The 25,188-nt window shown below is 40.7% G+C and overlaps 1 protein-coding gene across 18 annotated transcripts; it reads right to left on the reverse strand.

The window, feature by feature from the left end:
• Positions 1–355: 355 nt before the first annotated feature.
• Positions 356–25,188, reverse strand: Pcbp2 (poly(rC) binding protein 2). 18 transcript variants are annotated; one of them, XM_027949917.2, is made up of 15 exons: positions 24,936–25,177; positions 22,632–22,774; positions 21,518–21,541; positions 21,390–21,422; positions 20,816–20,932; positions 18,083–18,214; positions 15,476–15,604; positions 14,387–14,473; positions 12,456–12,548; positions 11,235–11,276; positions 9,918–9,990; positions 9,369–9,407; positions 8,385–8,437; positions 7,122–7,291; positions 356–806 (listed from the first exon to the last, which is right to left on the reverse strand). In XM_027949917.2, the coding sequence occupies exons 2-15, from the start codon at positions 22,698–22,700 to the stop codon at positions 770–772; spliced, it is 1,098 nt and encodes a 365-aa protein (XP_027805718.1). In that variant the 5' UTR covers positions 22,701–22,774; positions 24,936–25,177; the 3' UTR covers positions 356–769. The 18 variants fall into 18 exon arrangements, with proteins under 18 accessions (XP_027805718.1, XP_027805717.1, XP_027805720.1 ...); XM_027949916.2 differs by having other exon boundaries at positions 8,385–8,440; XM_027949919.2 differs by having other exon boundaries at positions 14,387–14,461; positions 24,936–25,175.

Consider the following 25,188-nt stretch of genomic DNA (forward strand, 5'->3'; position numbering starts at 1 on the left):
ATATGCAAGCTTGAACAAGGACAAATATTCCCATGAAGGTGAATCCCAGATACAGGTCAACTGCTTCCATGTATATGCATGTGTGCACCATCCAACCATGGAACTGCATACCTATTCTACAATTAGGTCCTAGCAAAGTCTAATCCTCAATCTGGGCATAAGGTTTCACAAGGGGCAACTAAATACAGGGTTGTAGGAAGAAAGGATTGAGGGTGAATAAAAAACATGGGAGTGGTGAACAGGAGAAAATATCTTAATTGCAATAAAGGCTTCTATTCAAAACCCAATCAGGGTCCTGTAAGGAATAAAAGGTACAAAAATAACAGGAAGACAACAGGAATAAAACCCACATGAATCACTGTGGCATCCAGTTTCTATTCACAAAGAAAAAGCTCCAGTCCATCTTTTAATTTTTTTGAAAAATTCCTGACATTACAGAACTAAACTGAAATGTATTAATAGTCCACTCTTTACATTTCCATGACAAACAGAAAAATTCATGAGCCAAAAAAAACAAACAAACAAAAAAAAACAAAAATAAAAGGGAGAAGCTTATAAAACTAAATATGGATCTCAGCATTAACAGCTGAACAGAGAAAGGAATTAAAACGCTTTAATTAAAAAATCACGAGTGGATGATAAAGTGTGTAGAAACTGAAAATTTACAAACTATTTAAAACCTGGAATCGCTGACTGTTCAGAAACTACACAGATGGATCATGGGTGGTGGTGAACAGCAGAAAGGGATTATGGATGAATCTGCATTGTTCTAGCTGCTCCCCATGCCACCCGTCTCCGAGGAAAGCCTGTAACATAGAAACAAACAAGAACTCAAAGTTAGTTTTCCCAGTGCCCAGGTGCACCTCGCCTCTAGAATGTTCAGCCTGGCTGACTGAGGAGGAAGGGGAAGGTAATCACACTTCAGTTTCTTGGATTAACCAGAACTGTAATACTTTTTTTTTTTTTAAGGTGGGGTGGGGATATACTGGGGCTTGAACCCAGAGGTTCTAAACACTGAGCTACATCTGAGTCCTTTTTAAATTAAGACAGCCTCAGTAAATTGCTTGGGGCCCCACTAAACTGCCCAGGCTGGCCTCAATCTTGTGATCCTCCTGTCTTAGCTTCCTGAGTTGCTGGGATTACAGATGTGCACCACCATGCCCAGCCCATGACCTTTTTTTAATGGACTTTCAATCTAAGCTTCCTCAGGCAAACTACCTCAGAACAGAAACAATGTTGGTGTCGTTCCTCAAGCTGTGCCCTCTAGAACTTCTAGATTTTCTGAAGATATGCTCCTCCACAAAGACTGTTCTTGGAGGACATGGATACACAGAAGTAATGTTTCTTTATTGCTCATATTTACCTCCTCCCAAACTGCTAAGTAAAATATAGCCATTTGGGAAACAAACATTATCTGAAAGTAGCCTCATTAGGTTACTGCTTAGATACTTAGCTTACACTGTGAACAGAACTAAATATGTAAGAATAAGTGATCTTAACTCTCTAAAATAATTTCATAAAAGGTTCTAAATTGACTAGCATGACCTACTGGTGGTGTCTGGTCAAGAAAGTTTGCCAACTCACATCTATAACCCTTCTACAACAAGGCATAGCCAAAAGTAGCCAGAAGGGAAAACCAAAGGTCAGGAAATTAGAGAGTCCTTCAACTTCAAACTATTTTTAAAATCAGAAATTATCTCTTCACCTCATCAAGAATAATATTTAATTCTTGAAAAGATCTAGGGCAAGGTCAACAATAAGCCCTGAATAAAAGGGTTTTGTGGGAACCAAAGGCCCACAGTTTAAATCTAGGACCATTAAAAAAAAAAAAAAAAGTTGTAGCACTCTGGCCCTACAGTGATCAAAAAGAATTGTCCAGTACTTACACCAAACATAAGCAGGACTCTGCAGGGATGGGGATGTAGGAGACAGGGACAGGAAAAAATTGAACAAGAAATACACAGCGGGCTGGGGATGTAGCTCAGTGGCAGGGTGGTTGCCTAGCATGCAGGCAGTGTGGTTCAATCTTCAGCACTGCAAAGAATATATTAAGAAATCTGGAACCACATGGGGGAGCTCTAAGCTTTTAAAAAATTTAACACCCAGTATCTTTGGAGGCCCCTTAATTGAACTGCTGCTCAGAAATCCTTCTTATGAATATTCATTAGGTTAAAAGGCCTTCCTATTTAAAACAACAACAAAAAAAGACCAAGCCCTCATGATATAAGTATGCTAAGTCCCTAACTATAGAAGGAAGAGCAACTAACACAAAAACTTCTACCTGGACAATTAAGCACAAGTTTGTCCCTCCAAACCTTCATCATGCTGATATGGGCATATAATGCTAATTCATATTCCCAATCTGGGATGACATCAGAGAAAAATACTGGAATACTTGTGAATAGCTAGGTTTCTTGTCTCTTTTAAGCAATGTCAACCAAAGGTAATGTAGAAAATGGTCATCAAGGAGAAATCTCTCATCATCAAGTTCTTTTCTCTATTGCTCTGGGGAAGAACATTATATATTCAAAACCCTGGCAATATGTAGAAAATTGGAAGCCTCCTGCCTTTACATTTAGAGTTCTGTTTTTTGTTTGTGTAGAGCACTGCTGGGAATTGAACCTAGGGCCTAGCACATGCCAAACTAGCATTCTAACACTGAGCTACCCGCAGCCCATCATTTCAGACTTGTGTGCATCCTGGAATAAGGAAATGAAAAAGCAACTAGGAATGCAGCTCAGTGATAGAATGCAAGCCCTGTGTTCAAATCCAAGCACCAAAAAACAAATGAATTAACCTCAGGGAAGTACACTGAGTAAAGGCAAGGCACAAATCTAAATGCTTAGGGACTTTTTTTTTTTTCGTTATTTGAGAGGACTAATGAGTTACAAATTAGTTGATCCCCAAGGGTGCTTCAAATTTAAGCTTATAATTTCCTACTTATCATAGTGTTGGAGCTAGGAAGGGTAGGCAGAGACCAGAAGGGTACAGGAACTTAGATGACTAATTGAAGTTGATTTAGGATTAGTCAGCATCCTATTCAAGTTCTGGACAATGTCACAGATTGGTTGTTCAAGATCTTTCAAATGTCACAGGAAGAAGGGTAATGCTCATTCACAGGAACTAGACAGTAGCTGCCTGCCTTTGAATTACTCCACCTTGTCCCACCATTCTGCGTGAAGAAGTTAAGTGATTTGTATATATATGCCTTGGAAGAGATCTTCACGATAACTACCTCAGACAGACACCCTTGTTACCTGCTGTTGGCAAGGTATGGGATATGAGAAACTCTTCTTCACTAATGAAGATCTATGAAGAACTCTCACACCTAAAATGCCACAGCCCTTTCCTCTTTGTGGCAATATTGTCAAAGATTTATATAATTAACCTGGGACACAAAAGTCCAATGCAGTTGTATAGACTTCCTAGTGGATTAGCCACAGGTCACAAGTTCCCACCCCTTTACACGTCACAGCACACGGTGAACTAAGGTTGTTACTGTGGCAACTTTATTACAGCTAGAAACACAAATTTGGCCAAAGGCCTGCTGATAGCTTAACCATTTAATAATTAAAAAAGGGTGGGGGGGTAACGGAGAAGCCTTTATTCATTAACACAGAGCCTAACACATTATTATATTGCAAGGCAGAATAAAGCTACAAAAAAGGTAACAGAATGAGAAAGAGCAAAAACTGTGGCTCTAGATAAAGAATTCAACAAGTCAGACTCTGAAACAGGCACTCAGCTGAAATGGCCTAAACCTAAACAAGAGTTATCATTGCCCCCACCCCCACCCAGATATACCCCAAAGTAGTAAAAGGAAAACGGTCACAAGCTCACAATAATTTGGTTCTCACCAGTGTTAACAAAATAAAACAAAATGAACCAATACACACTTGAGGAAGGTGCCTCAAGATATGCACTCAGTAGGGGGAGAACCTCTGTTTCTCCCCTTTCAGTTTGTTAGTTACACACGGCACCGCAGAGGTGGTGGTGGTGGCAGCTGAAGCCCCGGTACCCTTAGCAGCAGACACAACATTTAGAGCCAGGAGAGGGATGGGTTTCATGCCAAGCAGACTGGAGACACAAGGGGCGGTCGGAAGAGGGTTGGGGAGGCTGGAGGGTGCGTCGGAGGTCCCCGCTGTGGCGAGCGAGGGGGTGGTGGTGGAGGAGGAAGAAGAAGAAGAAGGGGTGGAGGGTTGAGAGAGGTTGATGCTGAGGTGATCAGGGATCGTGACGGAGGCTGCCTGGGAGGAGGGTTTAGCGTTTTCTAAACTGTAACAGAGGAAAAAAGGAACAAAAAAAAGGGTGGGTGGAAGGGAAGACCACAAAAGGGAAAAAGTACAGGACAAAAACCGCTTCAGTTATATCAGTAAGTGTCTTTGGTTGCCAATTAGGAAGATTTACATCAACTTCTGACAAACTGTATTTTAGCCTGTGTCCCACCCTCTAAATATGTACACTTTGCCATTTTCTATTCCACAATGCTATTTAAAACTGCTTTGGTGAAGAAAAAACTAACAAACTAAAAAAGGAATCATACAAGGCACATATTTCCAAATATCCTTTATCCAACTTACAAGAAAGAAACACTTTCAGGTAGAAAATGAAAAAGTATTCAATCTCCAAACAAGAAGGAATGTTTCAAATACTAATCAAATGTTAATTTCCCCTTCCAAAGGAAAATTACATAACAATTGCTTATAAAGCTGAATGTTACACAGAATTCTCTAAATTGTATGTATGTGTAGTTAGTCTGTTTACATCTCCACAAAAAACTCTGTTTAAGATGGAAAGGGACAAGTATCCAAAATAGGTCACTGACTAATTTCAAACTTCAAGGAATGTAGCATAAGAACTGAAGTATAGATAAGAACTGGGGAAGCTCTTCTAGTGGGAGGTGGTGGAGTATCAAAAGGCTCTTTGTTTTGACTGACCACACATCTAATGCAGACTTTACAGAAAGAAACTTACTCCCCAAACACTCAGGTTTTTAAAAAAGCAAAAATAATGCTGTTTTTACTCCTAAAGTAACCTCTAAGTTAACAGTAAACATCTACATCTCCCAAATGCCTACATGTGTTTAAAAGCCAAAACTACAGGTTATTAGCTGAACTTTATCCAGAAAATCTACCCTTCAAAAATAACTTGAGGAGCAGGGAGGTTCCTTTTAAAGATTCTATTTTATTTACCTTTGTTCATTGTCAGCTTCAATCCATAAAGGATGATGACAGAGTAATCAACTAACTACAGAAAGCACTGAATGTCACCATGAAAACTAAAAGAGGCAAAGCAGAAATACTCAGAATTCACTAATAAAAGTAGAAAAATTCTTCCTAAAATAAAACATTCCCAAATAATCAAACAGTTGATTTTTGCATTCAAATTGGCCAAGATGAGAAAGTGAACAGCAAGTACTGTGCATGCACAATCCTTGCTTTAGTATTAAATGAAGCTTAATCCTGGTGGCTCAGAAGGCTGAGGCAAGAGAATTTTTTTAGTTCTAAGCCAGCCTTCAGCAACTTAGGGAAGCCCTAAATAACATTGTAAAACTCTGTCTCAAAATAAAACACAAAAAGGGCTGGGGATGTGGCTCAGGGGTTAAGTGCCCTGGGTTCAATCCCTGGTACCAAAAAAAAAAAAAAAAAAAATCCATACACTGTAGCCACTGACCTACTACAGTACTACAGGGGCCAGGCAAACAGGCCACATTGAAAAATAGTCATAATGGAAACTCTCTTGACAATATATTCAGGACAATCCTACCAAAAACCCAAGAAAAAATTTTCCAGATTCTAATAACATGATTTTTGCCACTTGAAACTCCCCTCAAATACCCACTTAGAACAAGAAAATGAATCTTTGCCAACAGTCTCAGTGTCTAGTTTTCTACCGCTTTGACTATTAAAGACTTGATGTACTTGGCAGCTGAAGAAACAAACAGATCTAGATATAGGAAAGTGTTTTCTATGTAAAAATTAATAGTGCCTCAAAGAAAACTTAAGGGAAATGTCAAGACCACTACTAGGGAACTTAGACATCTCTGATCAGGGATAGAAGACCATGGTGTAAAGACTGGTCTGTATAACAATGACAAGAATACAGACTTCATACTTATGAAAGCCTTTCCCATGTACCTACCACATTTAAGAACTCATAAAACTTTCATGCTACAGAGGCCTAATAGGTAGGAGATAAGTACATAATAACTGAATAACACTCCCCATAAAAAGGATCCCTAAGCCCTTGGGAAATGTACTAACACAATGGCTTTAAAATGTTTGTTTGCAAGCAATTAACAATGTGACTTTAGCACATGAGCTAAAAACTATTTCCTAAGGGAAAGTTTTTTAGACTATTAACAGCTACCTTACAACTGTATGTAGTAACATTACCTTGGTATGGGATAAGCAAAACAAAAAAAAAACTCAGGTGGTCATTAAAGAATGAGAATGAGACAGAAAATACACCTGGTATTTCTGCAACATTCCCAAATAATCAAACACTTATAATTTGAGGGAAAAAAGGATGTTTTTAAGAACAAGTGAGGGGATGGGGTAGTGGCTCAATGGTAGAACACTTGCCTAGCATGTGTGCACCACTGGGTTCAATTCTCAGCACCATATATAAATAAAGGTTCATCCACAACTATATTTAAAAAAATACAGAAGAAATGGTAATGGCTGCCTCCAAGAGAATGCTTTGAAGTGCATTTCTCTATTATTAATTAAGGGTGCTTTTTAAATTCAATTAAAGGTGCTCTGATGTCAAGAAATATTGGTCTATGTGACATGACTAAAAAGAGAAACGTGGTTTTTTGGGGGTTTTGTCAGTATGGCTGATCTTGCCAGAGCACTGTCCTACTAGTGAAGTCATACACAATCTCTTCCAACTCCAAAGTTATCAAAAGTTAAATGCAACCAATCTATGTCACCCCATGCAAAGTTACTGGAATGATTTTTTTAATCTAATGATGAAAGAAAGCAGGGCTATATTTTTTAAAAAATTATTTTTGCCATCTCTACCCATCCCCAAGTAGTCCTATAATAATAAAGTATTACAATGTTCCCCAACATACCCCTACTATGTTGGAATTAAGGTAAAAGGTAGGGCAATCTTACCTGACGTTGATTAGATACTGAGCCAGGCTAATGCTGGCAGCAGATCCAGTGATGGTAACCTGCCTATCGGTAGATCCTTCCACTGGGTTCGCAATTTTGATCTGCGCCCCAGACATCTGACGGATCTCATTGATTTTGGCGCCTTGACGCCCGATTATGCAGCCAATCAACTTAAAAGAAAAAAAGACAACAAATTAAAACTTGTATGGCTAGGTCCAAGAATTCTATACTGTCTCTTCTACAACTTGGATCTAAGAACTAAGTAATGGGAAATATTATCCACAATCCACTCTTTCTCATATATTCTTAAAAAAAAAAAAAAAAAAAGAATTATTTTTACTGATCCCATTTCAATTCCTGACCCAACTTTTTGTCTTACCACTATGGGTCAGAGTTATCTGCAAACAAACTGCTACTCCAAACACCAGCTCTTCATTATTCCTTTCCTCAGAGTATTAACTCCAAAGAAAAAACAGATCAGAAATAAGATGTTACTAAAACCTAGTCAGATGGCTAGGAATCAATAAAGGCATCTTCAGTTCTGGGTAGCAATGATGCTTAAATTCATCTGCCATGAGGGGCTGGGGTTGTAGCTTGGTGGTAGAGCATTTGCCTAGCATGTGCGAAGTACTGGGTTCGACCCTCAGCACTACATAAATAAAATAAAATAAAATTACTGTTTCCATCTACAACTAAAAATATTTTATTTTTAAAAAAATCATCTGCCATGGACACCGTCTTACTACAATGATAAAAATTCTAGATAATTTTGAAAGCTTTTGTCTTAGGAAAAGAGAAAATAATTACCTACATTTGAACAGTCCAATACTATAAACAGTAATGAGACAATAATTTGTTCTTACTGAACATCTGAACTGTGGCTAATCAAACTGAGAAATTGAATTTAAAATATTTTATTTTTATCAACCTAAATAACCACAGTGTCTGTAGCTACCATGTTAGAAAGCACAGATTTAACATTCAAGATCATTTCACCCAATGCTTTAAGGATAAAAGTTCTACAAGATTCTACAAGAAACAAAGGCAAATGGAATTTCTACCTGAGGGGAAAAAAAAAATGTTCATTCTGCCTCACAATAAGTTTTCCACGTCAATAAATTTTTTCTAGGATTGTTAGTACCCCGAATTCTCTTTAGTTTAAAAAAACTTAATTTGGGGGCTGCGGATGTAGCTTAGTGATAGAGTGCTTGCTTACAAGTATGGGCACTTATATTCTTGGAAACCAATGCCTAGTACACTTACATCGTTTGGAATGGTGAGTTCATGAGAAGTAGTCTGAGCAGATGCATCCAAACCTGCTAAAAGACAGAAGAGAGCAAGAATGTTCAATGCACAGCATTCAGAACCACACTGAACTGCACATTAAACTAACAGAAAGAAATTAAACTGGAAACCCAGCATTGGCTGTTGGGATTCATCACTAACTTGGAAGCCTCCAAGGAGGAAAGAAGGGGAGAGGGATGTAGAAATAATGCTGGAAAGGTTCTTCTGTACACTCAGAAGAGCTGATTTCATGCCATTTCCTGCAAAGCCCCGCCTATTGGGGTAGGGGGATGGAAACAAGGGGCAAGGGAGCATGGTATCCTCAAACAGGACAAAATCTGAACCGAAATCTAAACATCAAGTCCTTCACTTCTTCCCCTTTTCTGCTTAGGATTTCCTGCTGTTGTGTTCCAATTTTATCTCACACAATGCTCACTAACACCAATGCCAATATCATGCCTGTTATTTGGTACCATGGACTTTTGGCACACATGCAGAGTTGACTTAAATATACCCGTGTCAGATTAACACCCTATGCCTTTATCCTCCTAAACTAAACTTTAAGGTCAGGTACAATGAAATGGCAGTCATGTGAGGGGTATTCATTTCTCCAGATTAACCCCTGTCTTTTGCTCAATTTGCTCTGGTTATTGTTTGGTTTTCCAATGAAAAAAGGAAAAAAACAAAAACTCATACCCATCAATAATGACACCTGGACTGGGCCAGGTCAACTGGCTAATAATCTTCACAATCCTAGTCCTGCTCAATTCCATTTTTAAAAGGGGGTTGGCCAGATCCATCAAGGGACCCTGGGGGGCACCAGGCCCACCCCCTTTGCTCTCTCAGCTTCCTCTCTGCCATGTGCATGTTGCTGATATGGTTCATGGGCAGTGAAACAAGACTCCCACCAGTTTATTAATATAACAGTAGAATACTACAGATTTTTTTTTTTTTAATCATTACCCCAATAGCCTTTCACCTCTGGAGAGCTGGATTCAATGCCTGTTAAGATACAAGTGAAAATGAGTTTGGTGGTCTCATCCTAACCCTATCGGACAAGTTATTCCTTATACAGAAAAAAAAAAGCCCAAAAAACAAAATAAAAACAAAAACAACAACAACAACAAAAAAAAACACTACACAATTTGGCACAATTGGATTGTTTCTACCCAAGTCTGAATAGCTGGTGGAGAGAAAGGGGATGCTGATCAGATCAAGGGGGCAACAGTCACAATGGTTCTAAGAAATATCAGCCTACCCTTTGCCTGACAAGCATCCCCAAACCTCACCCCCAAACCTTCCAGGACCTTTATTTTTCTTTTCAAATAACTCACCCCAAATGAAAACCAAGTTAACAAACACATTACCTCCTTGGGTTTAGCCATAGTAGGCCAAGTTTAAACCAGCAGGATGCTGGGTAATGAAGTTTTAAACAGATGTCAAGCTGAGACCTTGGGACTGGCCTCTGTCTTGCACTACACCTTACAGAAATAAACACTGAGGTTTCCATACCACTGAATCCGGTGTTGCCATGCGTCATAGGAAAATGAGACTGTTGCATTGCCAACTGGTGCAGCTTGGTCAACTGCAGGAAGCAAACAAGAAAGGATGGCATTAGAAAAGTAACACAGTCAAGGCTCAAGCACACTCACATGTGAAAATGTAGAGTTCCTGAATCCCCAAGTTGACTCTACTACTCCAAATACAACACAGGGGAATGACTGGCCTTCTTAATACAATCCAGGGAATGGGCAGAATATGAAAGGAAAGGAAAACAAATACAGAGGGTATCAGTATAAGAGAATGAATGCATTTTGGGTAAGTGAAAAGAAAAGCAACAGTACCAGCCCAATAACCATCCCCTTGTGGGCTACTTAATGAAGGTGTTTGCAGCCATTGCAACAGTTGCCCCAGGGACAAGCACAGACAGGCTAGGTAAACAAACTGTGCAGTGGTGCTAGGGAAAACACACCATGCAGGGTTCCACCAGTACTGGGAAAAGGGAAGGAAATGATGGGGGCAGGGAGACTGCAAGGGGAGGGCTTTGAGAAGAAACCAAACTGTTTAATCCCCACCACCAACAACTTCTACAGGTGTTTTTGTTGTTGTTTTAAAATCTCCATTAAACCACCCTAGCTCGTGTAAAGTAATCCCACTTCAGGTCTAATTCCCTCTCCTAAGTCCTGCCACTAACCAAGAACCAAACTCAACTATCCAAGTCTAATGCTCAGCACCTGAAAAGGTTAGTAAGGATAAAGGAAGAGTGCAGAAGAAAACGCCCTTAAACAAAGTCTAAATATTAGCACTTTAAAACAGGTGTTTTTTTTTTTAGTGGCAAGGAAGATTTTGAGTTGAATTCCCAAATGTTAAACTTCCTATCCTTCCCTGTGTTTAAGTCCCTCCACCCTCCCCCATATGTTTTAAGTTGTCACCTCAGATGAAGGAGTACCCAACAGCAAACCTTCCTCCCACTCCTCCCATGGAAAGGAGAATGCTATTCAAGGAAGCACAGTCCACTGTCAATTTAAATAAAAATGACAGTATATCATGGAACATTTCACTTTTAGAGTAATCTGAAACACAGGGGAAAGAAGCTAATGACCTATTGAAATATAATTTCCAGGGGTTAAACGTCAAAAGGCAAACAAGGTTCTATATGTTCTGGTTATAATTTTTTAAGAGCCAAAATGTGGTTCACCCTGTGAGGGTAACGATACTGTAAATGTTTAAAAACCCAACTCACTTCGGGATACTTGGGAGGAAGGAGTCACAGACAATATTGGATGGGAGAAGGAGCTTTTCAGAAAAAGAAGTGAAAACAAAACTTACATCTGGCTGTGGAATGGCATACTGTCCTTGAATGGTATAGGCCTACAAAAGGAGGAAAACAATTCCTATTAAAAACCAATCACGGACAGCCACCCAGTGCGGGGAATGGGGCAACAGATTTCAACTAGCCGGAAGTCAGAACTGAACTAGACAAAGGGGCGAGGCACTGAGGCAATAGATGGAGTCTTACAAATATAGTCAGACCTGAGCTGGCCTTCTTTGAACCCTATATATAATTACTTTATTTCAGGGATCCTATAGAAGCAGCCAAGTTCTCTGTAATTAAGGCAAAATATACATATTTGTTTTTTAGTAACTTTATTTATTTTTTATGTGGTGCTGAGGATTGAACCCAAGGCCTCACATGTACAAGGCAAGCGCTCTACCACTGACCCACAACCCCAGCCCGCTTATCTGTTTTAATGAAAAAGTGGAAGTGCAATTAAGCACTGCCTCGACTGACCAAGCCCCTGCTTCTTCCCTGTATACAAGACAGCCTAGAAGGAAAATGGTGTCTTCCACCCAGTACCACCCCAGTCCTCTACCAATTGTGGTGCCGTGAATGATTTATACCTAAACAAAACTACATGACATGTTTTCAAACATTTCCCTAACTTGTTTTTCTCTACATCTACCTAAAAACCTTAAGCTGGGTCACTAACACTATACAGTTGAAGAAAGAACACAAAAATCGCTATATTCTAAGTCCAAGTCCTACCTTTTCCCACCTCCCCTCCATAAAAGGCACTTGCAGCTCCCACTACGCCCTCCTCCCACCACACAATAACCTCCCAAAAGGGAGCTGGGTCTTGGGGCAAAGGGGGTAGGAGGCAAGGAGGAAAAGGGAGGGAGGGGAAGGAAGAAATGGCTGGTTAACAGGATGTGAAGCTTCTCACATCACTGTGGCTAGTATCCCCAAAAGTGCACCCAGGTAGGGGTGGGAGAAAGGTGAAAATAGGGCGGGAGGAATAGGAGAGGGAGAAAAGGGGTTGAACCAAAAATAAAAAAATAAAAAATAAAAAAAAAAGAAGAGTTGGTGTTACCATCTGGTGGGCTACGCGGCCTGTGTGAAATGAGGTGGGGGGGTCAAGTCCAGGTCCCCGTGGACAGGTGGTGTCCACAGCACAAAAATCACCAGCGCCACTGGCCCCCCGTGTGTTGGCAGTCTCGGCTGAGGCGGAAGGATTGAGTGAGCCTTGGAGACTGAACATCCCCTCTCACCTCTAGAGGTGGTCCCTCCAGGTCAGGGTTGAGGCACATGGACGGGGTGGTGTGGGGAAAGCTCGCACTGTCGCTGCCTGTGCTGTACCTGTCCTGTGGATAAATAGAGGATTTCAGTCTCCAGGGCTGTCAATCCGGCACCTTGTCACCAGCATGAAATTCACACAAAAAAAAGTTGTTTATTTTTTTCTTTTTTCCTTTAAAAGGGAGCTCACGACACAAATTTGAAACGAGCTGTAATCAGTGAATTAAAAAAAATGTTACCTAGTGGCATATTTCACAATGCACAATTGGGCTATTTTCAATAATGAAGGGGTGGGACAACAGAGCTGATACCAGCTCCTGGTCAATATGGGATTAAATTGAACCCCTACAGAGCCCACTTTGCCACAAAGGAACAAAAGACAGGTCCATCTGTGGACACTGTTATGAACTGGTCCATTTTAAAAAGGCCCATGGGAATGACCCACGAAAGGGCAACTCATTGAAAGAAGCTGCAAGCTGTTTAGAGGGTAGTCAACTGAATAAGGGGAAGGGAGGGGAAAAGGGAGGAAGGAAGAGGAGGAAAGCCAAGAGGTATGAAGGGGGTAAGAGGGACAGGAGAGAAGGGAAAAAAGGGTAGTTTTGAGAGGATTGCTGCCACACAGCATAGGACCCCCTTATAATTCCAAATGGGAGTGGGAGAATCCAGAAGAACAGGAACCTGGAGCTCTAAGAACGGAAAACCCTTAAGGCTAACCCTCCTGTCTCAATACTGACTAAGCCTGCCTTTGCTTATCCTGCCCAACAATCCAGACTAAGAGCCCTTTGACTAATCCAGTTTACACAAGAGCAGTGCTAAAGGTACTGTCTCAATATTATACTGTGACATGATTAACTTCTTGTGAAAGTTCCTAGAACTATATAACAAACTGAGCCCCTGAAACTTGTTTGGTTTCATGCCACTTCAGTATAGTTACCAATGTGATAAACTCCAAGCCTACACTCTCCCTTCAAATGACTTCCAAATCAAATACAGGTAATATGCTTATTAACAGGCCAGACCCAAGTGGGGATAGGCACTTTGCTTACACAGCTACCAAAACGAACACCACTATTTCAATCTTAATCCCAGTATTTTAAAAACTGGCCTAGCAATTTCTCAAATACTAACAAACGCATAAAACTACCATGGTGCTTTATCAATGCTCTTGTCATACACATCTAACTTTAGAATAAACCATGTGTAAAAGATGAAGAATTTAGATTGGTAAGGAAGGAGTAGAGAGAGGCCCAAGGGGTGCTTTGGTGTTCTTGCTCTAACACCAAAGGTCACAGCACCACAGCCCAACATGCTCTCCCCCTCCTATTCTTGTAGGCTGAACTCTTACCCCAGCTGATTTCAATTATGCCATGTGGTTCAAACCAGTATTTATGAGGTTAAGAGTCTGGGATATTGACAATACACTGGAGTTTGGAGGTGAAGGGGTAGGAGCAGGGGAGGTGAGGTGGAGGGAAGGGGAAGTTTGTAGGACACTCAAGTTCAGACGTCCCCAATTTTGAGACCAGCATCCAGAACTCTCCTTCAGAGGTCCAATTCTTTTCTACCTTTACTCAGACCTCTAAAGATCACCCCACACATACAAAAGCATGGATGGGGTGGGAAAGAGAGAAGTAGTGACGCAGAGGCAATTTAACTCTCCTAACCCATCCCACATTAAATTACAAAATAAATTACCTCTTCCGAGTGCCTACAAAACTTCCTTTGCCTGTTAAAAATTAAATACGGGCTTGGCATTCAAGGCTTTTTCCAGTACAAAAATAAAACTAAAAGCAAGTCAAACTATGGCCAGAGTAATCGGCAAGCATGCAGAGTGGCTTGGTGTGCTGCTGGCGGAGTTGACATTTCAAATATTATGTTAATTCTAGCCAACCAATAAGAACTGTCTTACCTGACCACCTGCAAAGATGACTGGAGAACTTGACGGCTTGGGCCGGTACGGGATGGTCACGCCCTTCGGGGGGGACTGGGAGAGAGTCAGAGGGGAAAAAAACAAAAAGAGATAAGGTTTCAAAGCTGCTTCAGCTGTGTGGCTTTAGCACACACAGTTCAGTTAAAAACTATTATTTCCATCCCCTTACCTACAGCAAGTTATCATTAGGTAGATCTAATCTCAAATCTGCAATTATTTGCCTTAAAGCAGTAAGACAGTCATGGACTACTCCCAGCGCACATTAATCATTAAAGAAGATACCCCTAAAAATAATTTTATGCACTATTTCCATGTATTTAATGACACACACACAAAAAAACTCTGTGTACATTTTAGCTGATAATTTTTAGGATTTCATATTTTAATCTGAAGAGAAAATAAAGCCAAGTTTGAAATAAAGTACCCAAAACATGAGACTAGGATAATATAGAAGTGTCTGCACTACACACTATTCAGAAATCCAATTTAAATTTTAACTCCACTTGGAAATCACTTTCTGATAAAGTATGGGACAAATTACATATAACTTAAAAAAAGGTTTACCCCATAATTTTCCTCTTTAATAGAATACTAGTGTATTAGCCAGACACATAAGTCATTCAAATACTACCACAAATTCACCATTCTGTTCTATATTCACTATCCTTTAGAATATATCCTGCTTGAAAGCCAGAAATTAAAGAATGTGCTCAAGTTCCATGTTAACAATGTATAGCATTCCAAAAGGTCATTTAGCTTCTCAGGAACTCAAATGAATATTTTGTCCACTCAGTTCAAGTAGTGAATCTTGACATCTACCCTTGTAAACTGTGCTAAAACTGTCCTAAGCCAAAAGATCACTGCTAGTTAGCAGGTTCTATTTTTGTTCACAGACCATAGGAAAAGTCAAAGCTGGGGGAAGGAAAATATGAACTCAGGGAACCTTTGTACCCACCCCCATTGAAGGCTACTAACAGCCTCACCTAATTCCAGTCTTACTAAATATAGATCAGTTCCTGTCCCCAGAATTGCCCTTCCCCCACTCTCAGCATGAGCCTGAGGGCTTACCTCCAACATGACCACGCAGATCTGTTTGACACACTCAATGATGGATTGCGGAATGCCAGCAATAGTGATGGCCCGCTCAGTTGAATTGGGGAGCATATCCCCTGCCACCTGGACTTGAGCCCCTGTACTCTTTGGGGGTAAAAAGAAATTAAAAAATCAGAAAAAAAATTTTTTTCTTTCAAATACTCACAGTATTTATTTTAGATTTTATAGCTCAGTGGATACTTATCCTGTCCATCTTCCCCTTTCTTTGTTCCTTCCCATTCCTCCCTTTTCATAGATAGTACTGTTTAATGGGAGTTAAAAATAAAATATCCTTTAAGAAAAGAATAAGCCTGAACAACAGCCTAAATTTAACCTGCTCAAGAAAAAGGTCCTCTAAACAGTTTCCTCTCAGCTTCTGTGGGCCCCCAAAAAACTATAATAATCACCCACCCACCTTTCATTCTATAGGCCAGTTACCATTTCTAGGGCTTAACACACACGGCCCAATATCTTTGTTCTCGTAGCATTTACAAAAGGCTCTCCAACTCAATTCTTTCTTTAGGAACCACTTCAAGTTTCATTCCAACACCAAATTCAGTAACCCCTAGATACAACTAAAAGCTTCCATAACCTAATTTAACTTCATTATTAAACAGTGATCCAGATTACAACTGTATCTGAACATACATTCCCTGTTTTCCCTTGCTACATGGAAATCTGGCCAAGAAAAACATCGCTACTCTAACATATCAAACTGTAAATGCTTTAGATATGAGAAAGTATACGTTGCCTCATATGTAAGGTGCCAAATTGCACACATTTGCTAACAAAATGAAAACTTATTGAAAATTCTGGTTAACTTTCTCATATCCTGACTTATTATTAAAATACATGAATCCCTTGCGCAGGCCTGTAATCCCAGCGACTCAGGAGGCTGAGGCACTTTTAGCAACTAAGTGAGACCCTATCTCTGAATAAAATACAAAAAAAGCTGGGGATGTCAAGTGGCCCTGGGTTCAATTCCAGGTATCCAAAAAAAAAAAAAAAAAAAACCCACTAATCCTAGGCGCATGATGACACATGCCTCTAATCCCAGCTATTTAGGAGGCTAAAGCAAGAGGATTGCAAGTTCAAGGCCAGACTCAGCAATTTAGTAAAGAGGTCTTTAAAATAAAATAAAGTTCCTGGGCATGGTGATGCAGGAGGCTGAGGCAGGAGAATTTTGAGTTCAAAGCCAGCCCAAGGGGCTGGGGATGTGGCTCAAGTGGTAGCGCGCACCTAGCATGCGTGAGGTACTGGGTTCGATTCTCAGCACCACATAAAAACAAAATAAAGATATTGTGTCCACCTGAAACTAAAAAATAAATATTAAAAAAAAAAAAAAGCCAGCCTAAGCAACTTAAAGAAACCCTATCTCCAAATAAAATATAAAAAGAGTTGGAGAATGTGGCTGGGTAGTTAAGTGCACCTAGGTTCAATCCCAGGTACCAAACAAAAAAAGTTACTGGAAATGTAGCTCAGTGGAAGAGTGTCCCTGGGCTTAATCCCCAGTACTAAAAAAAAAAAAAAAAAATTAAAAATTAAAAAGCTAGCCTGGAAAACTTGACAGGAACCCATCTTAAAATAAAAATAAGCCAGGCATGATGGTGCACACCTGTAATGCCAATATCTCAGGAGGATAAGAAGATTCCAAGTGGGAAGCCAGTCTCAGGAACTCAACAAGCCCTAAGCAACATAGCAAGACCTGTCTTATAAAATAAAATAAATACGGGCTGGGGATATAACTGTGTTAAGCACCCCACTTCCAGAAGCAAAAACGTAAATAGGGCTGGGGTTGTGGCTCAGTGGTAGAGTGCGTGCCTAGCACATGCAGGGCCCTGGGTTTGATCCTCAGCACCACATACAATAAATAAAAGTATTGTATCCAACTATAACTAAAAAAAATAAATATTTCTTAAAAATCATAAATAAAGGGCTGGGGTTTTGGCTCAGTGGCAAAGCACTTGCCAAGCATGTGTGAGGCTTCAGATTCAATCCTCAGTACCACATATAAATAAATAAATAAATAAAGGTACACCAAAGACTAAAAAATTTATTTAAAAAAAGAAATATATATATAAAAAAATAAAAACAATATACGGGGGCTTGGGTTGTGGCTCAGAGGTAGAGCACTTGCCTAGCATGTGTGAGGCACTGGGTTCCATCCTCGGGACCACATAAAAATAAAATAAAGGTATTGTGTCCACATACACCTAAAAAATAAATGCTTAAAAAATTAATTACACACACACACAGCGCCTGTGATAAGAGTATCACAGTCCTAATGGGAAAAACAGAAACAAAAAGGGACAGGGATATAACTTAATGAGAAAGCAAGCACTTGTGTAGTATAAATAAAACCCTGGATTCAATTCCTAGAACCACTAAATAATGATATAAAATCTGAGTTGTGCAAAAAAGGAAAAAAAACTACATAGTACTTTTACTCTCAGTTCAATCATTGTAGTCCTCTAATACCATTATTTTAGTCAGTCTTCATCAAGTACTAACATTTCCTAATTATACCAAGAGCTAACAGAACCACATTTAGAATAGTTAACATTTAAGTATAGCATAACCAACCTCTCGTATTTCCTTAATCTTGCAACCACCTTTTCCAATGAGAGAGCCACACTGACTAGCAGGGACCACCAGCCTCAGAGTGACCGGGGGTCTACTGGCAGCTGTGCTATTGGTCATAGAGCTGCTGATGTCCTACAAAAAGAAAAAAGCTGGTCAGAATATTTAAAAGATACACATTTAAGAAGATCCTTAGGAACCTGTAACTTCCATAAAAGAACCATTTACTCTTGTGTGTATGTGGGGGTAGGGATGTGTGAGACCTGGGTGTTAAACCTATGGGTATGTCTCTTTTGTTGTTCTTGTTGTTGGGGGTGTACTAGGGAGTGAACTCAGGAGCACTTGACCACTAAGCCACATCCCCAGCTCTATTTTTGTATTTTACTTAGAGACTGGGTCTCACTGAAAAACATCATCAGTCCTATTTTTTTCATTTTGAGAAAGTTGACCAGGCTAGCCTCAAACTTGCAATCCACCTGCCTCAACCTCCTGAATCCTTAGGATTACAACCATTTGGCACCTCACCTAGGAATAACCATTTATTCTTATAAGAACATGTCATGCCATAACCATCCCAAAAAAGGTTCAAATTCCATGCCTTGCACCAAAGTAAATGAAGATTACAACTTCTACAAACTTGCTCAGAAGTAGCCATAATTTTCTTTCACCCTCAGAGAGAGTATTCTAAAAGTAGGGAGAAAAGCAATTGTTTTATAAATTGGAGTTAACAAGCAACAGAAAAAGAATGAGGTTAAAATTAAATATTAAAGAGATGAGCCAGGTGCGGTGGTGCATGCCTGTAACCCCAGGAGTTCTGGAGGCTGAGATAGGAGGATTGCGAGTTCTAAGCCAGCCTCAGCAAAAGCGAGGTGCAAAGCAACCCAATGAGACCCTGTCTCCAAATAAAATACCAAGTAGGAGTGGGGAATTAGCTCAGTGGTTGAGTGCCCCTGAGTTCAATCCCCAGCATACCCCCTCCCCAAAAAAAGTACCATTACATAGATGACGAAACAGAGGCTCAGAGTATTTTCTCTGATCACATCTAAAAAGCTCTGTAGGGCTGGGGTTGTGGCTCAATGGTAGAGTGCTTGCCTCGCACACATGAGGCACTGGGTTCAATCCTCAGCACCACATAAAAATAAATAAATAAAATAAAGATGTTCTGTCAATCTACAACTAAAAAAAAGATATTTAGAAAATAAATAAATAAAAAATAAAAAGCTCTGAAATATAAAGGATACTACCGGAGCTTCAGAGTACAGGTCACTGAGACAACATAGGTTTAGAATGCATAAGACCCTCAGTTCAATCTCTTAGAACCAAAAACAAAACCTATACTGGCTCAAAGCCTACAATCTTTCCTATAACATCCCACATCCAAAAGTCATGGTTTTAACCTAGTTAAGTTTAGCCTTTGAAGATTAAGTGGTTTAAATGTCATTTCTCAGACTAACCTCTATTAGTACTGAGACCTTGGAAATGCTTAAGCTTAAACCCCTGAAATCAAGGACGTTTCTTATGTGGTTAAAGAATGGACAGTATGCCAGGCATTGTGGCACATGCCTATACTCCCAGAGACTCTGAAGACAGAGGCAGGGGAATCCTAAATTCGAGGCCAGCCTTGGCAACTTAGTGAGGGCCTAAGAAACTCAGCAATACTGCCTCAAAATAAAAAGGGATGGGGATGTGGCTCAGTGGTTAAGCACCCTGGTTTCAAACCCCCTACGCCCCCCAAAATAGATGTTTCCTGATTTTTTTTTTTTAATACAAGTAACCAAGAGAATTAACAGGGCCATGATACTCAAAAAAAAAAAATTGTTTTGGTGGGGTGGAGCACCAGGGATTAAACTCAGGAGCACTTGACTACTGAGCCACATCCCAACCCTATTTTGAATTTGAACTCTCAATCCTCCAGCCTCAGCCTCCTAAACTGCTGGGATTACAGGCATGTGTCACCATGCACCAACATTTTTAATGCTGAGGATATAACTCAGTGGTACAGCAATTGTCTAGCATGCAAAAGACTCTGGGTTTGATCCCTAGCACAAAAAAAAAAAAAAAAAGATAACATTTCTAATGTGGGCAAGGATAGGATTTCAGGCACCATTAAGTACCAACCACCAACCAAGCAGCATTTTTCTGTGGTATCAATTGCACAATTAGCAGCATTACTGCAGCAGGCATAGGGAGGGCAAGCGGGGAGCTGAACACATGACCTAGGACAATGGTTGCTTGGCCTCCCTTATAACAAAACCTCCGATATGATTATTTTGCTTCTGATTACCTAGGGCTCGCCCTCCAAGTACAACTTAACATTTTTTACCAGTATCTGTATACTTTTTTAATATAACAACACGCAGACTGGAAAATATCTGCAATCAATGAAATATATTAGTTTCAACAGAGCTCCTAACAAAAAGTGCATTAATTTAGTTCAATCAACTGGAAGAGGGCAACAATATACTCTGAAGGCTTAGCAATAAATGTAAAAAAGAGCTGGGGATATAGTTCAGTGGTACAGTACTTAATTAGCATACTTGAGGCTCTGGGTTTGAGCCAACACTTTTTTTTTTTTTTTGCTGGGTATAGTGGTACAAACGTGTAGTCCCATCTACTGGAGAATCTGACAGGTAGACAGCTTCAACCCAGGATTTCAAAAGCAGCCTGGGCAACATAGCAAGATCCTGTCTCAAACAAACAAAAAAACCAGGAGGTGGGGGAGAAAAAACAACGAACCTCTTCCAGTTTGTCAATGATCATAGCAAAGGCTTTGAAGATGGCATTAGTGGGTCCAGCCAAAGTGATAATTCTCTCAGGACAATTCCCTTCTGAGATATTGATACGTGCACCACTCTGAAAAAGGAGGAGAAACAAAAGTAGTTAAGAGACAAAAAAGATCAGAACATATATAGGATGTGTATAGCCTCTCTTTAACATAGGCAAGAAGCTACCTACCTACACTGGGGGGTGGGGGAGAAATCAAACACTGTCCCATGTTTGTCCTCAAACAAAGCCTATACCAGCTGTCCTGAATAAACTCCAAGATCTCTCTGAAAAGTATACACTCCTGCATATATTTGTCATTACAAATAACTGAAACAGAACTGGGGATGAAGCTTAGTGATACAGAACTTGTCTTAAGAATGGTGAGGCCAAGTTCAATTCTCAACACCAATAAAATAATCAAGCTAAAAAAAATAGACTTTCCCTATAGAGCTCTCCCCCATCTAATCTCTCAAACAGAACTTTCAGATGTTTTAAAAGAGTTTCACTTTCCAAAGCTAACAAAACTCGAAAGCCCCTAACTTACCTCCTCGCGCATCTTCTTAACCGATTCTCCTTTCTGTAAGAGGAAAAGTCAATGATGAGCTCCAACTGCTTTTTCAACTCAGACTGACTAAATAGTAATTAGTGTTGAAGTGAAATTATCTTACTTACCTTTCCGATGATACTGCCAACTTCCTGCAATGGAAAAAACTAGTGTAACTAAGAGGAAATTCAGAAGTGTTCATCATTATGAAAAATAAATTCTAACTATCCAGCTGTCCAACTGCTATTATGATAAGTACTACTCCAAAGAAATGGAGAGCTGGGTATGATGGTATATGCATATAATATTATCTACTCAGGGGGCTGAGACAGGAGGATCATAAGTTTGAAGCCAGCCTCAGCAACTTATGGAGAACTTGTCAAAAATAAAAAGGGCTAGGGGGTGGGGCGTGGTTTGTGGCTCAGCAGTAGAGTGCACGCCTTGCACGTGTGATACCCTGGTTTTGATCCTCAACACCACATAAAAAATAAACAAAAAAGATATTGTGTCCATGTATAACTAAAAAAAATTAAAAAAAAAAAAAAAAAAGGGCTTGGGGGGGGCTCAGGTTGTGGCTCAACGTTGGAGTGCTCACCTAGCATGTGCAAGGCCCTGGGTTTGATCCTCAGCACCACATAAAAGTAAATAAAATAAAGGTACTGTGTCCAACTATAACTAAAAATAGAAAAAAGGGCTGGGAATATAGCTGAGTGGCAAAGTTCCCCTGGATTCAATAACCCCAACCCCCAGCAAAAAAGGAGAGATTTTAAGATTTACTGAGGGTTGGGGAGATAAAGGTTTATTCTTTAATCAGAATTTAAGAGTAAAGCTATCAATGAATTTCAAATGAATAACCACATAGTGGTGGCTAAATACTATAATTTGTGTTTAATATAAATTATCTTTTATAAAACTAAATGTTTACCACCCCCTTAAATTTCCCTAAAATTATTTGTGAAATCTACCTATTACAACCTATAGCAACATCCATTAGAAAAATCTTACTATCCAGGTATGAGACAGTCTTTGGCTCTAACCTCTAGTTAAGCATTTCCTGCTCAGTGGAGCTTCCTAGTCAAATCTGTCCACTTTCCCACTATATTCACATCTATTCCATTAGAGAAGAGTACTAAAGCCAGACGCCCCACAGTGTTAATCTGATGAGCTCCAAGATGCATGTCTGCTCTTCCTGGCCCCTCCCCTAGCAGTTACTATGACCCAATTTCCCAAGCTGGTGCATACCTTTCCATGCATAAGTAGCCGAATGGTAAGAGTGACATTTAATCCACCTTCAATCACACCGGTGTCCATGTCGAGCAGTGTTATGGGGAGCTGGACTTTGAGTGGTCAAGTCTTTGGTCACTGGTGGGGGTGAAAGCCAAAAACTGAAATGCAAACATGACCAAAATCAGAGGAAGAAAACAATAGGAGAATATTTCCCAAAGTTATTTCTGCCATTATCAATGTTTTCTAAATGATTCTTTTCCTATCCAATTTGTACATACACCCAGCACAACTGCTTAACATTTAAAACTCTGGTGGTTACACAGTATAGAAGGCAACTTTCCAATTTGCTCTCATAAATGATAGGTTTTCCGCTGACTCTCGGGATGAGGAAGATTCCTTCTACTGGCAGTGGTTCTAAGGGAATTGCTGAACTTGCACCAAATTGTCCTTCAACAAAGTAAGCTTCAAAAAGATTCAAACACCTGAGCAAACCCCATACTAACCAACTTACATTAAGGGCAAATGACCTTTTGATTCCCTGTGGAGTAACAATTGGAACTACAAGCTAGAGAACACAAGTAATCTTCATAGTAGCAATTTCTAGATAAAGAAATTGAGATGTATCCCACATTAAAAATTTCAAATGTTGATGGATGACATCAAATGATTTTTAAATTGTGTCAACAACCTAACTGAAAGAGGCATCTATCCCAGATGCAGCCATGCAGACAGGAGTTCCACATTCCCCTTTGGAATGACTCCATACATTTAGTCCAATCAAGTCCTTTTCTCTTTCCCCTAACCTGTTTTGTTTGTACAAAACTTTTATTGCCACTCAGTTTTTATTCACATCTATTAAATCTTAGATTTCTTCCCAAAAAGACAATATAAAACTAATACATCTAAAAACTTATTCTGTAATTGTTTTCAAGACGTCCCTTTCTTCACTCATCCCCTCAAACAATGCGCTTAGTGATATGCAGAAAAAAAATTGGTTGTGGATATGTGTTTGCCTTCAATACTTCCTTAGGACCAATTTTAAAAGTGCCTCTCACAAGTTCTGTTAAATTTCTTTAATGACATAATTCAGTATCCATCCCTTCAAAACTCCTCCTATAGCTAGTTTTCTCCCTTCACTAAACCAGACACCCTTTTAATTTTGTTGTTAACAAAGGTCGGACCCTAAATACTTTCAGAAGCGTTTTAGTGATTGCCACACCATTCTGTACATGGTAAATTTGTCTCCTGTCTACTTCAGAATGTAAGTGCATTATATAAGTGCATCCCCAATGCACATTATTTTCCTATTTTCAGAATATAGCCAATTGCTGCCCAAATCCCACAAGTCAACACTTTTCACTCATGGGGGAAAAAGGCTTGGTAGAAATAGTTGAGTCTATCAGAATGATTTCCTTTTTTAAATTAATTATGGTAAAAATCTTAATTTCCTAGCTAAGATGTAATAGGAAGTACTTTACAAATACCACAATAATCACAAGGGCACAAAATGAAACATTTGAAGTTATTTCTTCAGGTGAGGCACAAATATGCATTTTTTAACTCCAAACCATTAAAGCAATCCAAGAAATCTGTCATACTTCTCTCATGTCAGTATAAGTGTACCCCATCCCAGGAATCCAGCTGTTAATCATGAAGTCAATTACCCCTCTATAAATAGCTCGGTCTGGGTTTATATCGGTAGGCATTTTGTAATTTCAAAATTCGTTACCCTGAGAGAACGTCCTGAATAACTCGGTAACTGGGAGCCCGCCTACCCTTTCTTTAATTCCGCAGCCCCCCTCCCCTCAGTCATCCAAGCATTTTGCCACTTAGCCCCCCCCTTCCCTCAATTAGAAAAGAGAGGAAAAATAAACGGTTCGGTCGGGGGGGGGCGCTGCGATCCAGGGGGAGGGGCCGGACTAGTAGCGCCTCCTCGTGTGGCTGCGCCAGCGCCTGACCCCCGCGGGGAGCCGCGCTCACCCGCACGGCCAGCAAGCCGGCCATCGCCTCCCCCACCCCCCTCAACCAACAAATCCACCGCCGCCCCCCCCTACCGCGCGCGCGCCCTCCTTGACTCCTGCGCAGCCGCCACCGGGAAAAGGCGGGGGGGGAGGGGGTAGGCCTTGCGCGAGGCCTACTAGGCCGCGCCAGAACCAGGTCCTCGCGTGAGTGGCCGGCCGGAGAGACTGAGGTGGTAGGCGCTCACGCGGGCCTACGAGAGACCGGGGTTCGTGACTAGGACCGGAGACCTCTAAGAAAGATGGCATGAGTGGAAACAGAAGCTTCTGCCGGGGGAGGAGGGGAAATTTTTAAGCTTACCTGCAGGCGCGAGACGACTGAGGGGAAAAGGGGAGCGGGCGGGAAGGGGAAGGGCGGGAGGCCGGGGGCGGAACAATAGGGGCGGGCGGGAAGGCAAGGGGGGCCCCGCGGGCGGGCGGAGGAGGAAGGGGGGGGTGGAGGAGGAGGAGGAGGAAGGGGGAAAGAGACCCCGGGGCGGGTGGAGGGCGGCGGAGGGCGGGCGGGCGGGCGGAGGGCGGGCGGGCGGGAGAGGGCGCAGGCTGCGGCTGCTCCG

Source organism: Marmota flaviventris, chromosome 3, assembly GCF_047511675.1.
Source record: "Marmota flaviventris isolate mMarFla1 chromosome 3, mMarFla1.hap1, whole genome shotgun sequence".
NCBI classification, from domain to species: Eukaryota; Metazoa; Chordata; class Mammalia; order Rodentia; family Sciuridae; genus Marmota; species Marmota flaviventris.

Excerpts from the sequence above, each read along its gene's own strand:
- Pcbp2 (XM_027949908.2), bottom strand. The coding sequence starts at position 22,700 with ATGGACACCGGTGTGATTGAAGGTGGATTAAATGTCACTCTTACCATT. Across the intron at positions 14,474-15,475 it reads TCTGCGTGGTCATGTTGGAG|ACTCTCTCCCAGTCCCCCCC; the intron begins GTAAGCCCTCAG and ends TTTTCCCCTCTG. Across the intron at positions 9,408-9,917 it reads TGGCAACACCGGATTCAGTG|GCATTGAATCCAGCTCTCCA; the intron begins GTATGGAAACCT and ends GTATCTTAACAG.